At 39.9% G+C, this 17,861-nt stretch overlaps 2 protein-coding genes across 4 annotated transcripts in view; one reads left to right on the top strand and one right to left on the bottom strand.

The window, feature by feature from the left end:
- Nucleotides 1-17,861, bottom strand: part of ANK3 (ankyrin 3) — a 704,894-nt gene that overhangs the window by 653,083 nt on the left and 33,950 nt on the right. The gene's annotated exons all lie outside the window — the stretch shown is intronic.
- On the top strand, nucleotides 2,668-3,719 carry LOC101135338 (ADP-ribosylation factor-like protein 4A). The gene has a single exon (XM_004049461.2). The coding sequence runs from the start codon at nucleotides 2,799-2,801 to the stop codon at nucleotides 3,513-3,515; it is 717 nt and encodes a 238-aa protein (XP_004049509.1). The 5' UTR covers nucleotides 2,668-2,798; the 3' UTR covers nucleotides 3,516-3,719.

The following is a 17,861-nucleotide window of genomic DNA, read 5'->3' as shown; positions in this document are numbered from 1 at the left end:
AGTATGTCTCCAGTGCAGGGCAGACTGGCTCCGACTTGGACATGGAAGTAGGTTACCATGGGATTGAGTATACATATATTAAGACCTTGATAATGAAGATGGTTAAAAGGCAGAGAAAGGACAGGGATCTAGAAAATGCCCCTAAAAGATAACTATCAGCTGGACACAGTGGCTCACGCCTGTAATCCCAGAGCTTTTGGACACCAGGGCAGGAGAATCGCCTGAGGCCAGGAGTTCAAGACCAGCCTGGACAATTTAGCAAGACTCCATCTCTACAAAAAATGAAAAATTAGCTGGGTATGATGGTACCTGTGGTCTTAGCTAATTAGGAGGCTGAGGCGAGAGGACTGCTTGAGCCCAGCAGTTCAAGACTACAGCAAACTAGGATCATGCCACTGCAATCCAGCCTGGGTGACACAGCAAGACTCTGCCTCTAAAAAAAACAAAATAATTATTAGCACTCCCACGTTCTAAATGAGAAAACGGAGGCTTAGACAGCTTAAATAACTTGTCCAAGGTCAAAGTCACACAACCAGATTCTAGAAGCCACATTACTAACACCAATCCATGCTGTTTTCCAGTGGAAGGCACATGCAACACCAAATCGGACATCCTGGGCTCTAATCCTGATTCTGCCACTTGATACCTGTTGATTTAAAATAAGGAACAACTTCTCCGAGCCTCATTTTTCTTTTTACATCAGTGTGGTGTTATGATATATACTGGATTTTGGCCCAGTTCCTGGCTCCTGACTCCCATTGCCCTTGTTACAGTCTTTTGTTATAATATTGGGTGCGTTAGGCCTCAGGCACAGGCCTCTTACCTTCTCCTGCCCTCCTTTCCACTGCCCCAAGGAAGGACTCCACTCTTCTCTGCCTTTCTGACTGAGGGTCTTAAGACCCTTCCTGGTTAGGGTCCTACCCCATACCCTGAGGGAAGGAATGTTGATGTCCTGAAGCTTCCATGAAAACGCAACAGAACTGTATTGAGAGAGTTTCCAGAGAGCTGAACGCCTGGAGGTTCCTGGAGGGTGGTGTGCCAGGGGAGGGCATGGAAGCTGTGTGTCCCATACCTGGCCCTATGCATGTTTCCATCTGTATCTTTTGTAATGTCCTTTATAATAAACCAGTAAACACAGGTAAATGTTTCCCTGAGCTCTGTGAGCTGCTCTAGCAAATTAATTGAACCCAAAGAAGGGTTCATGGGAATTCCCAACTTGAAGCCAGTTGCTCAGAAGTTCCAGAGGCTCTGACTTTCAACTGCGGGGGAAGGAAGGGGTGGTCTTGTAGGACTAAGCCCTCACCCTATGGGACCTGACACCATCTCCAGGTAGGCAGTGTCAGAACTGAATTGAAGGACACCAGCTGGTGTCCAGGCTTGGTATATGAGGAAAAACCCCCGCATCTTTGGTCACAGAAGTCTTCCGTGTCGATGACTGCTGTGGGGCTCTGAGAGCAGAGAAAACTCACGGTTTGACAAAGTTTCTCCCTACATATCAGTTAAATTGTTATCACAACATCTGTTTAGTAAGATTATTAACATAAAATAAGTGACAACTGATAATTTCTGGCCTTTAGAAATTATTCAATAAGTGCTGAAACTATCCCACAATATCTGGCACAGTTATCAACTTTGAGCAAGCATGGGGCTTTTTGGAAGAAACAGAATAGTAAAATAAGTCAAATCCATGCTACCAAACTTCATAATTAATGGGGGACTGACTGCAGCCATATCACCCTCTAACACAGGATGTAGTACTTTGTCCTTATCCCCAAAAGGGAAGCTGAACTAGAAACATGATTATGAATTTCACTTTGAAGATATTTCACAAGTGGGGTTTCCTTTTAGAAACAAAGTTTGCCTTCTTCCATATCCATTCTAAAAGTCAGTTTGCTCGAAATTTACAGACAGCAAAATCCACCTGATTGCTCTCCTTTTATATTTTTCCAAACTCCCTTACACTCCTTTCTTCAGTTTCCTTTCTTCAGAAAACAAGCAGCAGCCTTGTTTCCCAAATTAACATTGATCTTCAGAGAATTTAAGTTGCCAAGCCAGAACTACACCCAGGTCTTCAATTCCCATGTCAATGTTCCTGTCCATACATCCATACATGACAACCACATATAAACATTTTTTTTAATTAAGAAAGGTAGGCATGCAGGAAGAACAGAAGGATGGAAGGACAGACAGATGGACAGACGGACAGACAGAAGGAAGGAAGAAAGGTAGGTTTACTTCAGACAATCTTACTCTTTAAAACTCATGGAAATACCATCATTCTCTAAGAATACTTTTAAGCTTGTGCCCTTAATTTTTGTTTATGTGTTTCTTTAGTCAATGTGAACCAAAAGAATTATATATCAAATGATTACATGGGGTCAAAATAGGTGGGCGATCATGGATGAAGCAAGAAAAGCATTAACGTTAAATAAAGAAAACATGAATAATAATTATCTTGGAAGGGAGGGAGAAGCAGTTTGACATCTATGTTAACCCTTGGTAGTGATTAGGGGCGCGCAGGCAGGGGGTGGGGTCTGTCGCGTGGAGCTGCCGGACAACCACCGTTAGGACGGTCTGGCGCGTCGCGCCCACCTGGCGCTCAGGCCTCCACCACCGCCCATGCCTCCCTGGTGCCAGCGAACAGGTATCAGCACACCTCCCCAGCGGCTGAGAGAGACGCTGAGTGAAGGGGAGGGAAGGATGGTTAGTCAGTCTTATAGTTGGATCACCTACGAAGAGAAGTCCTAAGGCAAGAAGTAGAAAGCGTTTCAATTTGGGACATTTATTTGCAGCTGGAAATGGGGAATGGACTATCAGACCAGACTTCTATCCTCTCCAGCCTGCCTTCATTTCAATCCTTCCACATTGTTATGCTGGGTTTGGACTGTGCTGGAAAGACAACTGTCTTATATAGGCTGCAGTTCAATGAATTTGTAAATACCGTACCTACCAAAGCATTTAACACTGAGAAAATTAAGGTAAACTTGAGAAATTCTAAAATAGTCACTTTTCACTTCAGGGATGTAGGTGGTCAGGAGAAATTAATGCCACTGTGGAAGTCATATACCAGATGCACAGATGGCATTTTATTTCTTGTGGACTCTGTTGATATCGAAAGGATGGAAGAAGCCAAAACTGAACTTCACAAAATAACTAGGTTATCAGAAAATCAAGGAGTCCCTGTACTTACAGTTGCTAATAAACAAGACTTGGAGAACTCATTATCTCTTTCAGAAATTGAGAAATTGTTAGCAACAGGTGAACTGAGCTCATCAACTCCTTGGCATTTGCGGCCTACCTGCGCAATCATAGGAGATGGCCTAAAGGAAGGACTTGAGAAACTGCATGATATGATCATTAAAGAAAAGATGAGTATAAATACCTATTATATCTGTGTGGAGGAGGTTTTCTCTGGTCTGATTTTGACAAATGGAAAAGTGTCTACAGCCTGGTTTGCCTGTCTGCCCTCCTGGATGCTATTAAAGCTTTGTTTTGTTCAACGATCAGATGCCTAACTCTGTTGATTTGTGGAGGATGAGTAAATGCATGCATCTTAAAGTGGTACCTTCTCCCTATCCCACAAATCTTTTGGTACTACCATTTGGGGAAGCCAAGCAAGGATAGTAAATTGACCAGAACACAGTTGTAGAAATTTGACCTGAAGTTAGCGAAATAAAACTCTAAAGAGTGAAAAAAAAAAAAAATGTGGACATGGTTCTTAATGCCCCTCCCTCAGTTATTAGAAAATGCTCATTAAAGTTCTGGACTAAGAATGTGTTTTAAATCATTTAGCTTTACAAAGCCATAAAGTACAGTCAAATTATTAGCCTTTGCTGAAGATTTACAACATGTTTATTATATAGAAATGACCCGTGCTCATGAAGAGAAGGCCGGCAAATCTTCAGCTAATCTAAAAAACATTGGCAATACACTTAAGAATGGATAATATTTGTAATTGAAAATGGGAATGGAAAACAAGGACCTAGAATGAAGACCTTGGGAATTAAGAGCAGGACTAGACAAGCTATGAAAGAGACTGAGGATTCATTTCCATAAGATGATAGTTGGAACTGTGAATGCTAGCAAGATCTGCAAAGAAGAAAATGTAAAGAACAGAGGACTTTTAATGAAAATGTCAAACTCACCAGTTAAGTGCATCTGCTCCAAACACAAAAGAATGGGAAGCAATATATAAACATATAAATAGAATAACAAAAAATACAGAACAAAATAATAGAGCAACCCTAGCTATAAATAGAAAAACTGTTCTTAGTAAAACTTTTCTCACAGATCAGTTCTCTCCAAAATTGATCTATAAACTCAATTCCAATTAAAATAAAAATCGAATTTTTATGCAAATTGACAAACTGATATCAATTTTTTCAGAAGAACAAGAATAGGTAAGATAATTTTAAATAAGTGTGTATGGAGGTGCACTATTAGACATCAAGAGTGTTTACAAACCTTAGTATTTAAGACAATAGGTAAAATACAAAGAGCCTTACAGGAAAGAAAATGAGTGAAGAATATAACTAGGCATTTTATAAAAGAAGAAATTGAAATAACATTAAATATATTAAAAGTTGTTCAATCTCATTTTAAATTAGGAAAATGTAGCAAATTAAAGCCACAGTGAGATTCATTTCACAACCAAAAATTGACAAAAATTTAGAAACCTCATTATTTCAAGTGGTAAAAGAATATGAAGAAATGTCATCCCTTACCCATGCTTATGGCATTTGGAGTGGGATGAAGCTATAAAATTCATTAGGACTAATATTTTGCAGAACAATCTGGCAATATCTTGTATAGTTAATGATGTTCATATATTTTACATAACAAATACTTGTATAGTACTTTCTATGTGCCAGGCACTATTAAAAGTTTTTTTATAAATATTAACTCATTTAATCCTCCTAACAACTGTAGGTATTATTATATTTTTACTTTTTATTTTGGTGTAATCTTAGACCTCATGTACACAATATTAAATCAATCATTATCCTTTGTTCATGACACAGTCTTTTCATAGGTCCATTTTTGAACCACGTGAACTCATTACTTTGTTAATTATGTTACAGATGTAACAAGCACGCATAAACTTAGTATTCCAGAGGAATGCTAGGATCTTCACAATAACCTACCTCTACCCATATACAATCATGCACCCTGCAAAATAAAGTGTAACAATGTTTCAGTGAATGATTGACCACAAATATGATCATGGTCCCACAAGATTATAAATATGCTATTTTTACTGTATCATTTCTATGTTTAGATACACAAATACATCCATTGTGTTATATTTGCCTATAGCATTCAGTACAGTAATATGCTGTACAGCTTATAGCCTAGGAGCTATAGGCTACAGCCTGGGCGTGTAGTTAACTATATCATCTAGGTTTGTGTAAATTCACTCTATAATGTTTGCACAAGGATGAAATCTTCTAATGACACATTCTTCAGAACATATCCCTGTCATTAAGCAACACACAACTATATATATATCGCAGTCCATCCCCTCTCAATAGTTTATTAATATTTATACTGCAACCTAGGGAATGAAAATATTTGGAAGCCATATCTGATAAAGGATTAATCTCCAAAATATATAAGAAGCTCTTACAACTCAACAGCAAAAAGCAAATAAACACCTAGGAACCTGATTTTACAATGGGCTAAGGGCTTGAACAAGCATTTTTCCAAAGAAGACACACAGATGGTCAACAGGCATACAAAAAAAATGCTCGACATCACTAATCATTAGGGAAATTCAAATCAAAACCACAATGAGACACCGCCTCACATGCATTAGGCTGGTATAAAACACACACACACACACACACACATGCACAACAAGCATTGGTGAGGATGTGGAGAAACTGATGCCCTTGCACACTATTGGTCATGATATAAAATAGCACAACAGCTATGGAAAACAGTTAAGGAGGTTCCTCAAAAAATTAAAAATAGAACTACCATATGAACCAGTAATCACACTTCTGGGTATTTATCCAAAAGAACTGAAATCAGGATCTTGAAGAGATATTATCAGTTCTATGTTCACTGCAAACTATTCACAATAGCAAAGATGTGGTTATATAACCTAAATGTCCATTGACAGACAAATAAAGACAATGTGGTATATATATATAGAATGGAATACTATTCAGCCTTAAAAAAGGAAATTCTGCAATAGGCAATGACATGGATGGGCCTGGAGGATATTAAGCTAAGTGAAATAACCCAGTGACAGAGACACAAACATTTCATAATTCCACTTACATGAGGCACCTAAAATAGTGAAGTTCATAGAATCAAAGAGTGAAATGGTGGTTCCTAGGGGTTGGGAGAAGAAGAAAATGAAGAATTACTAACTTCTTTTTTTTGAGACCTTTCCTCACCCAGGCTTGAGTGCAGTGGCGTGGTCTCGGCTCACTGCAACCTCTGCCTGCCAGGTTCAAGTGATTCTCATGCCTCAGCCTCCCCAGTAGCTGAGATTACAGGCACATGCACACCTGGCTAATTTTTTGTATTTTAGTAGAGACAGGGTTTTGCCATGATGGCCAGGCTGGTCTTGAACTCCTGGCCTCAAGTGATCCACCCGCCTCAGCCTCCCAAAGTGCTGGGATTACAGGCATGAGCCATCATGCCTGACCCAGAATTACTATTTAATTAGCATAAAATTTCAGTTACGTAAAATGAATAAGTTAGATCTGCCATACATTGTACTTATAATCAATACTCTGTTGTACACTTAAAAATTGTTGAGGATAGATCTCATGCTAAGTGTTCTTACCACAAGGAAAAGTTTTAAAATTGATATAGTTAGATTTTATTTCTGTCAGCTGCTATATAATATTCCATTTTGTGAATATACCATAATATAAATGAGGAAAGCAAAGCAAGAGGGATTAAGTCACTTGCCCAAGGCAAGGCAGCTATTAAGATACAAAATCAGGCCAGGTGCGGTGGCACATGCCTGTAATCCCAGCACTTTAGGAGGCCGAGGCGGGCGGATCACGAGGTCAGGAGATCGAGACCATCCTGGCTAACATGGTGAAACTCCGTCTCTACTAAAAATACAAAAAATCAGCTGGACGTGGTGGCACGCACCTGTAGTCCCAGCTACTCAGGAAGCTGAGGCAGGAGAATCACTTGAACCCAGGAGGCAGAGGTTGCAGTGAGCCAAGATCGTGCCACTGCACTCCAGCCTAGGCGACAGAGTGAGACTCCATTTCAAAAAAAAGAAAAAAAAAAAAAAAGATAAAATCAGTATTTGAACCTAGAAAATACTTTCAGTTTCCCTGTTTTAGCCACTATGTAATGCTGACTTTGTTTCTAATGTAATGGGATAGAAACAAATAAAATGTTTGTCAACAGAGAATGGATGTCTACATAGAGGTATATTTGGCTAGGAACAGTGGGTCACACCTATAATCTTAGCACTTCGGGAGGCCAAGGCAGGAGGAGTGCTTGACCCCAGGAGTTTGAGAATAGCCCTGGAAACATAGTGAGACTGTAACTCTACAAAAAATAAAAAATTAGCCAGATGTGGTGCCACGTGCCTGTAGTCCCAGCTACTTGGGAGGTTGAGGTAGGAGGATCACTTGAGCCTGGAAGGTCGAGGCTGCAGTGAGCTGTGGCCATGCCACTGCAGTGCAGCCTGAGCAACAGAGTGGGACCCTGTCTCAAAAATAAATAAATAAATAAATAAATAAAGGTGTATTTATCAAATGAAATCACTTACAGCAGTTAAAAATGAATGAACTGGCTGGGTGCGGTGGCTCAGGTCTGTAATATCAGAAGTTTGGGAGGCTGAGGCAGGTGGATCACTTGAGCTCAGGAGTTCGAGACCAGCCTGGCTAACATGGCAAAACCCTGACTCTACTAAAAATACAAAAATTAGCTGGGCGTGGTCGGGTGCCTGTAATCCCAGCTACTCAGGAGGCTGAGGCAGGAGAATCGCCTGAACCCAGAAGGTGGAAGTTGCAGTGAGCCAAGATCATGCCACCATTGCACACAAGCCTGGGTGATGGAGCAAGACTCCATCTCAAAAAAAAAAAAAAAGAAGGAACTAGAGCCATTCATTTTGTAATTTATATTTATATAGATTTTAGATTTATATAGATAAACCTCAAAATTATGTTGAGGGAATAAAGGGTACAAAATTGTATGTACAGTATAAACACAGTTATATGATGTTTGAAACATATTAAATACAAAACAATACTCCACATTCTTTATGGATGCAAACATGCCATTGTAGTATACAAACATGCTTGAGAATAGCAAATTTCAACTTGAAGGTAGTATCCTGGGCATGTAATGAGAAAGAAATCAGATTAGAAAGTAGTACAAACTAGGATAAATAGTATTTAAATAATTTATTTCTTAAGAAATATCTGAGGATCGTTCCAAGATGGCCGAATAGGAACAGCTCCGGTCTACAGCTCCCAGCAAGATCAAAGCAGAAAACGGGTGATTTCTGCATTTCCAACTGAGGCACCTGGTTCATCTCATTGGGACTGGTTGGACAGTGGGTGCAGCCCAAGGAGGGCGAGCTGAAGCAGGGCGGGGCATCACCTCACCCGGGAAGCACAAGGGGTCAGGGGATTTCCCTTTCCTTTTCCTAGCCAAGCCTTGACAAGACGGTTCCTGGAAAATCGGGACACTCCCACCCTAATACTGCACGCTTTTCCAGTGGTCTTAGCAAACGGTATAAGGAAATCCAAAGTAGTTTTTATTTTTACCATTACAGAAAATAGTACAATTTATTGAATTTTTTATGACAGGCAATGTTTTTTTCCCTAAGTTTTAGAAAACTTAAAACTTAATACTTTAATACTTTTATGAAACATAAATTTTTGAAAAAAAAGAAATGAGGATTTTGTTGTGCTTCTAACTAGCTGGTGCTTCAGCATTTTTAAAATATGCCTACTGGACAAATCTAGGGCTGCTGCCACCACCGTCGTCTCCCAAATCTCTGGTAAAAATAACCAAAAAATAGTTAATACAACCTACCAACCATGTATGACCAACCACCTCCTTTGAGTGATTTAACCAAGAGCTACGCACTCAGAAGTCTTCAGAATCCAGGCAGGAAAATGTAAATGTGTGAAGCTTTGGGGCTACAGCATCGATAGGAGCTGTTACTGAGTGTTTCTGCCCCCATGAAAAGGCATTGCGAATTCTAATTTTATTTAAATATCATACTGGGCTATCACACAACCTATAGGTTAAATCTGCCCATACACCACTATTTTTTAACTCCTGGATTAAACCCATACAGATTTTCTTCACCATAAAGAACTCTATTAATAACTTCACTGAACAGGTCAATTGTGTGTGTGTTTTTAATTCTTTTTAGTGCTATAGAGTCAATTTATGGCAACTACCCACAGATCTGTTAGGTCAAAGTCAGCTCTCCTACACTCCATGGCAAGTCTCCCCATCTTTTACATTTCTTGACACATAGAGAAAATACTGGGTACTGTGTGCAGTAGCTGGGTGACAGGATCATTCATACCCCAAACCCCAGGATCATGCAGTATATCCAGGTAACAAACATGTACCCCCGAATCTAAATGAAATTTGAAAAAGAAAAGAAAAGAAAATACTACTTGAAATTGCACTCTGGGTGAGTAGAAAAGGCTGCTCAGTGCTGTAGGCAAATTGCCAACTCTGAGACTGAGAGGATCAATATCTCTGAAACTCATTCACGAGGGTTATTATGAGGATTAAATTAAAGAACCAATGTAAAGCATTTAGAATCGTACCAGGCACACAGAGAAGATCCACTAAATGTTTGCCACTTTTCACTTACTTAAACTAACGGCATGTCAAAGGTAATTTCTTAAAGGACATTTTGCCCTACAGAGGGGAGCCCCTGCTGCTCACAAAAGGTAAGGTGAGATGACCTTTTTCCCAGCCAAAATATATGTCTGGATCCTTGACCTTTTATTATAAAAGGTCAATTATACCTCTTGCATGACTAACAGATTACTTTTCTAACACAGCAATACCAAATACAGTATCTGCATTTTAATTCCTAACCCTGGGCTTTCATCTGCTCTCCTCTTTCCCTCAAGAGCTGAGCTGAGGTTTTTAAAATTTTTAAGAATGAATAATTTAAGGCTGTGGTTCTGAAATGTTTTCTGCCAAAGCACATGCATGCATATACACATGTACCTGTGCCACAAACTCATTTCTCCCAGTAAAAGAGTTCATTCCTATCTCTTAAACCCAGTAGGAGGGGTTGTCAAGAATAGATAGCCTTAGCTGGTAAGGAATATGTCAAGTAGCCCTCTATTCCTCATCACTAGCTAAATTCAAGCCATCATCAAGTAGACTGACCAAAGCTATGTGAACCACATTATTTAAGATACAAATAGGTGTTATGGGACAGAATTAAAAGCCAATGAGTGTCAAGGGATTTTGTTGTTTGAGTGACCAACCATGTATCATCTTGCATAAAACATTCTTGTGAAGACAATATCAAATCACTGGGCAGTGTTCCTACATAAGCAATACTGGCATACGTTTTACAGAGCACAGGAGCTCTGCCTCTGCTGACCCCCAGCTGCTGTACATCTTGTTGTTAGACAAGACCAATGTAGCCCAAGGTATTGGCCTTTCTGTCATGGGCTGCCTCAAATGAGGGTCTTCAAACTGGGGCTACTAGGTGTAACCTACAAGGTTCAGGATGACAAATGTGAGCATAGGTATTTCTGTATATCTATTTCTAGGTTCTCAATTTCCATTTCTAGTTTTCCCTAAAACTGATCTATTAAGAATGTACGGAAGTGTCACACATTCTTCTCCTCTTCTCATAATTCCTCTCTGCCCAATTTACCAACAAAAGTGCAAACCTCTTTTCTACTCTGAATTTTTCTAGGGTGCATGGCCTCAGGGTATAACAACCACTGGGACTCCAAATAAAGGGACAATTCAAATTTTACTGCAGTCAACTTAATAAGGTAAAATCAGAAAGAAATCAGACTCTAACATCTGATTAGTCAATCCTTTTGAAAGTCAGATATTTCCAATTCTTTGCTTTGAACAAGGCAGAAGGAGAGCAAAATTCAGGTGTTAGCTGATAGCTGATTGTTAAAAGTGATTTTTGATAACAGATTGTTTTTGTCATATGATATGGAAGCAGGTCAAAGAATTGAATGACACTTACAAAAAACAAAAAAGTTATTTTATTACCACTTGTTAGGCATGTGATGTAGGCTTCTTAAGATTATAATAGGGGTGATTTCTGCATTTCCATCTGAGGTACCGGGTTCATCTCACTAGGGAGTGCCAGACAGTGGGCGCAGGTCAGTGGGTGCAGTGCACCATGCATGAGCCAAAGCAGGGCAGGCATTGCCTCACTCGGGAAGTGCAAGGGGTCAGGGAGTTCCCTTTCCTAGTCAAAGAAAGGGGTGACAGACGGCACCTGGAAAATCGAGTCACTGCCACCCGAATACTGCACTTTTCGGATGGGCTTAAAAAACGGCTCACCAGGAGATTATATCCCGCACGTGGCTCACAGGGTCCTATGCCCACGGAGTCTCGCTGATTGCTAGCAGTCTGAGATCAAACTGCAAGGCGGCAGCAAGGCTGGGGGAGGGGCACCCGCCATTGCGCAGGCTTGCTTAGGTAAAGTTCGGAAGCTCGAACTGGGTGGAGCCCACCACAGCTCAAGGAGGCCTGCCTGCCTCTGTAGGCTCCACCTCTGGGGGCAGGGAACAGACAAACAAAAAGACAGCAGTAACCTCTGCAGACTTAAATGTCCCTGTCTGACAGCTTTGAAGAGAGCAGTGGTTCTCCCAGCATGCAGCTGGAGATCTGAGAACGGGCACACTGCCTCCTCAAGTGGGTCCCTGACCCCTGACCCCCAAGCAGCCTAACTGGGAGGCACCCCCCAGCAGGGGCAGACTGACCCCTCACACAGCCAGGTACTCCAACAGACCTGCAGCTGAGGGTCCTGTCTGTTAGAAGGAAAACTAACAAACGGAAAGGACATCCACACCAAAAACCCATCTGTACATCACCATCATCAAAGACCAAAAGTAGATAAAACCACAAAGATGGGGAAAAAACAGAGCAGAAAAACTGGAAACTCTAAAACGCAGAGGGCCTCTCCTCCTCCAAAGGAATGCAGTTCCTCACCAGCAATGGAACAAAGCTGGATGGAGAATGACTTTGACGAGATGAGAGAAGAAGACTTCAGACAATCAAATTACTCTGAGCTACGGGAGGACATTCAAACCAAAGGCAAAGAAGTTGAAAACTTTGAAAAAAATTCAGAAGAATGTACAACTAGAATAACCAATACAGAGAAGTGCTTAAAGGAGCTGATGGAGCTGAAAACCAAGGCTCGAGAACTACGTGAAGAATGCAGAAGCCTCAGGAGCCGATGCAATCAACTGGAAGAAAGGGTATCAGTGATGGAAGATGAAATGAATGAAATGAAGCGAGAAGGGAAGTTTAGAGAAAAAAGAATAAAAACAAATGAGCAAAGCCTCCAAGAAATATGGGACTATGTGAAAAGACCAAATCTACGTCTGATTGGTGTACCTGAAAGTGACGGGGAGAATGGAACCAAGTTGGAAAACACTGCAGGATATTATCCAGGAGAACTTCCCCAATCTAGCAAGGCAGGCCAACATTCAGATGCAGGAAATACAGAGAACGCCACAAAGATACTCTTCGAGAAGAGCAACTCCAAGACAAATAATTGTCAGATTCACCAAAGCTGAAATGAAGGAAAAAATGTTAAGGGCAGCTAGAGAGAAAGATCGGGTTACCCTCAAAGGGAAGCCCATCAGACTAACAGCAGATCTCTTGGCAAAAACTCTACAAGCCAGAAGAGAGTGGGGGCCAATATTCAACATTCTTAAAGAAAAGAATTTTCAACCCAGAATTTCATATCCAGCCAAACTAAGCTTCATAAGTGAAGGAGAAATAAAATACTTTACAGACAAGCAAATGCTGAGAGATTTCACCACCAGGCCTGCCCTAAAAGAGCTCCCGAAGGAAGCGCTAAACATGGAAAGGAACAACCATTACCAGCCACTGCAAAATCATGCCAAAATGTAAAGACCATCGAGTCTAGGAAGAAACTGCATCAACTAACGAGCAAAATAAACAGCTAACATCAGAATGACAGGATCAAATTCACACATAACAATATTAACTTTAAATGTAAATGGACTAAATGCTCCAATTAAAAGACACAGACTGGCAAATTGGATAAAGAGTCAAGACCCATCAGTGTGTTGTATTCAGGAAACCCATCTCACGTGCAGAGACACACATAGGCTCAAAATAAAAGGATGAAGGAAGATCTACCAAGCAAATGGAAAACAAAAAAAGGCAGGGGTTGCAATCCCAGCCTCTGATAAAACACACTTTGAACCAACAAAGATCAAAAGAGACAAAGAAGTCCTTTACATAATGGTAAAGGGATCAATTCAACAAGAAGAGCTAACTATCCTAAATATATATGCACCCAATACAGGAGCACCCAGATTCATAAAGCAAGTCCTGAGTGACCTACAAAGAGACTTAGACACCCAAACAATAATAATGGGAGACTTTAACACCCCACTGTCAACATTAGACAGATCAATGAGACAGAAAGTCAACAAGGATACCCAGGAATTGAACTCAGCTCTGCACCAAGCAGACCTAATAGACTTCTACAGAACTCTACACCCCAAATCAACAGAATATACATTTGTTTCAGCACCACACCACACCTATTCCAAAACTGACAACATAGTTGGAAGTAAAGCCCTCCTCAGCAAATGTAAAAGAACAGAAATTATAACAAACTATCTCTCAGACCACAGTGCAATCAAACTAGAACTCAGGATTAAGAATCTCACTCAAAACCGCTCAACTACATGGAAACTGAACAACCTGCTCCTGAATGACTACTGGGTACATAACGAAATGAAGGCAGAAATAAAGATGTTCTTTGAAACCAATGAGAACAAAGACACAACATACCAGAATCTCTGGGATGCATTCAAAGCAGTGTGTAGAGGGAAATTTATAGCACTAAATGCCCATAAGAGAAAGCAGGAAAGATCCAAAATTGACACCCTAACATCACAATTAAAAGAACTAGAAAAGCAAGAGAAAACACATTCAAAAGCTAGCAGAAGGCAAGAAATAACTAAAATCAGAGCAGAACTGAAGGAAATAGAGACACAAAAAACCCTTCAAAAAATTAATGAATCCAGGAGATGGTTTTTTGAAAGGATCAACAAAATTGATAGACCACTAGCAAGACTAATAAAGAAAAAAGGAGAGAAGAATCAAATAGACGCAATAAAAAATGATAAAGGGGATATCACCACTGATCCCACAGAAATACAAACTACCATCAGAGAATACTACAAACACCTCTACGCAAATAAACTAGAAAATCTAGAAGAAATGGATAAATTCCTCGACACATACATTCTCCCAAGACTAAACCAGGAAGAAGTTGAATCTCTGAATAGACCAATAACAGGCTCTGAAATTGAGGCAATAATCAGTAGCTTACCAACCAAAAAGAGTCCAGGACCAGATGGATTCACAGCCGAATTCTACCAGAGGTACAAGGAGGAACTGGTACCATTCCTTCTGAAACTATTCCAATCAATAGAAAAAGAGGGAATCCTCCCTAACTCATTTTATGAGGCCAGCATCATCCTGATACCAAAGCCGGGCAGAGACACAACCAAAAAAGAGAATTTTAGACCAATATCCTTGATGAATATTGATGCAAAAATCCTCAATAAAATACTGGCAAACCGAATCCAGCAGCACATCAAAAAGCTTATCCACCATGATCAAGTTGGCTTCATCCCTGGGATGCAAGGCTGGTTCAATATACACAAATCAATAAATGTAATCCAGCATATAAACAGAACCAAAGACAAAAACCACATGATTATCTCAATAGATGCAGAAAAGGCCTTTGACAAAATTCAACAGCCCTTCATGCTAAAAACTCTCAATAAATTAGGTATTGATGGGACATACTTCAAAATAATAAGAGCTATCTATGACAAACCCACAGCCAATATCACACTGAATGGGCAAAAACTGGAAGCATTCCCTTTGAAAACTGGCACAAGACAGCGATGCCCTCTCTCACCACTCCTATTCAACATAGTGTTGGAAGTTCTGGCCAGGGCAATTAGGCAGGAGAAGGAAATAAAGGGTATTCAATTAGGAAAAGAGGAAGTCAAATTGTCCCTGTTTGCAGACGACATGATTGTATATCTAGAAAACCCCATTGTCTCAGCCCAAAATCTCCTTAAGCTGATAAGCAACTTCAGCAAAGTCTCAGGATACAAAATCAATGTACAAAAATCACAAGCATTCTTATACACCAACAACAGACAAACGGAGAGCCAAATCATGAGTGAACTCCCATTCACAATTGCTTCAAAGAGAATAAAATACCTAGGAATTCAACTTACAAGGGATGTGAAGGACCTCTTCAAGGAGAACTACAAACCACTGCTCAAGGAAATAAAAGAGGATACAAACAAATGGAAGAACATTCCATGCTCATGGGTAGGAAGAATCAATATCGTGAAAATGGCCATACTGCCCAAGGTAATTTACGGATTCAATGCCATCCCCATCAAGCTACCAATGACTTTCTTCACAGAATTGGAAAAAACTACTTTAAAGTTCATATGGAACCAAAAAAGAGCCCACATCGCCAAGTCAATCCTAAGCCAAAAGAACAAAGCTGGAGGCATCACGCTACCTGACTTCAAACTATACTACAAGGCTACAGTAACCAAAACAGCATGGTACTGGTACCAAAACAGAGATATAGATCAATGGAACAGAACAGAGCCCTCAGAAATAATGCCGCATATCTACAACTATCTGATCTTTGACAAACCTGAGAAAAACAAGCAATGGGGAAAGGATTCCCTATTTAATAAATGGTGCTGGGAAAACTGGCTAGCCATATGTAGAAAGCTGAAACTGGATCCCTTCCTTACACCTTACACAAAAATCAATTCAAGATGGATTAAAGACTTAAATGTTAGACCTAAAACCATAAAAACCCTAGAAGAAAACCTAGGCATTACCATTCAGGACATAGGCATGGGCAAGGACTTCATGTCTAAAACACCAAAAGCAATGGCAACAAAAGACAAAACTGACAAATGGGATCTAATTAAACTAAAGAGCTTCTGCACAGCAACAGAAACTACCATCAGAGTGAACAGGCAACCTACAAAATGGGAGAAAATTTTCGCAACCTACTCATCTGACAAAGGGCTAATATCCAGAATCTACAATGAACTCAAACAAATTTACAAGAAAAAAACAAACAACCCCATCAACAAGTGGGCAAAGGACATGAACAGACACTTCTCAAAAGAAGACATTCATGCAGCCAAAAAACACATGAAAAAATTCTCACCATCAGTGGCCATCAGAGAAATGCAAATCAAAACCACAATGAGATACCATATCACACCAGTTAGAATGGCAATCATTAAAGAGTCAGGAAACAACAGGTGCTGGAGAGGATGTGGAGAAATAGGAACACTTTTACACTGTTGGTGGGACTGTAAACTAGTTCAACCATTGTGGAAGTCAGTGTGGCGATTCCTCAGGGATCTAGAACTAGAAATACCATTTGACCCAGCCATCCCATTACTGGGTATATACCCAAAGGACTAGAAATCATGCTTCTATAAAGACACATGCACATGTATGTTTATTGCGGCACTATTCATAATAGCAAAGACTTGGAACCAACCCAAATGTCCAACAATGATAGACTGGATTAAGAAAATGTGGCACATATACACCATGGAATACTATGAAGCCATAAAAAATGATGAGTTCATGTCCTTTGTATGGACATGGATGAAATTGGAAATCATCATTCTCAGTAAACTATCGTAAGAACAAAAAACCAAACACCGCATATTCTCACTCATAGGTGGGAATTGAACAATGAGAATACATGGACACAGGAAGGGGAACATCACACTCTGGGCACTGTTGTGGGGTGGGGGGAGGGGGGAGGGATAGCATTAGGAGATATACCTAATGCTAGATGACGAGCTAGTGGGTGCAGTGCACCAGCATGGCACATGTATACATATGTAACTAACCTGCACATTGTGCACATGTACCCTAAAACTTAAAGTATAATAATAATAATAATAATAATAAAGAAAAATAAATAAATAAATAAATAAATAAATAAAACAGACTTTGGAGTGAATTAAAGACATTCACAGTGACCTGGATGGGATTGGAGACTATAATTCTAAGTGAAGTAACTCAGGAATGGAAAACTAAACATGGTATGTTCTCACTGATATGTGGGAGGTAAGCAATGAGGATGCAAAGGCATAAGAATGATACAAGGGAATTTAGGAACTTGAGGGGAAGGGTGGGAGGGGACGAGGGGTAAAAGACTACAAAAAGGGTGCAGTGTGTACTGCTCGGGTGATGGGTGCACCAAAATCTCACAAATCACCACTAAAGAACTTATTCATGTAACCAAACACCATCTGTACCCCAATAACCCATGGAAAAATAAATAGATAAAAAAAGATTATAATAATAAAAACAAACAGGAAAAGAACTGCTGAACCCTGTTTTATTCAAGTAATAACTAATATTCAAAGAAGACATGTAAAAAGTCTCACCCATCTCTTTAAGAAATGCATTTCCAATAAAATTTTACTTTTTAAAAACATACAATGATCAAATCTTTTAATACAATTGTGCTGCTTATATAGAATTTATGCTGTTAATTATAATAGAAACTTGAAACCAATAAAAAAATTCTTAGCACTTAAAGCCTACGGTCATAGAAAATT

This window comes from Gorilla gorilla, chromosome 8, assembly GCF_029281585.2.
Source record: "Gorilla gorilla gorilla isolate KB3781 chromosome 8, NHGRI_mGorGor1-v2.1_pri, whole genome shotgun sequence".
NCBI classification, from domain to species: Eukaryota; Metazoa; Chordata; class Mammalia; order Primates; family Hominidae; genus Gorilla; species Gorilla gorilla.
Note: the sequence above shows the minus strand (reverse complement) of the source record. Positions and strands in the feature narration are given on the sequence as shown.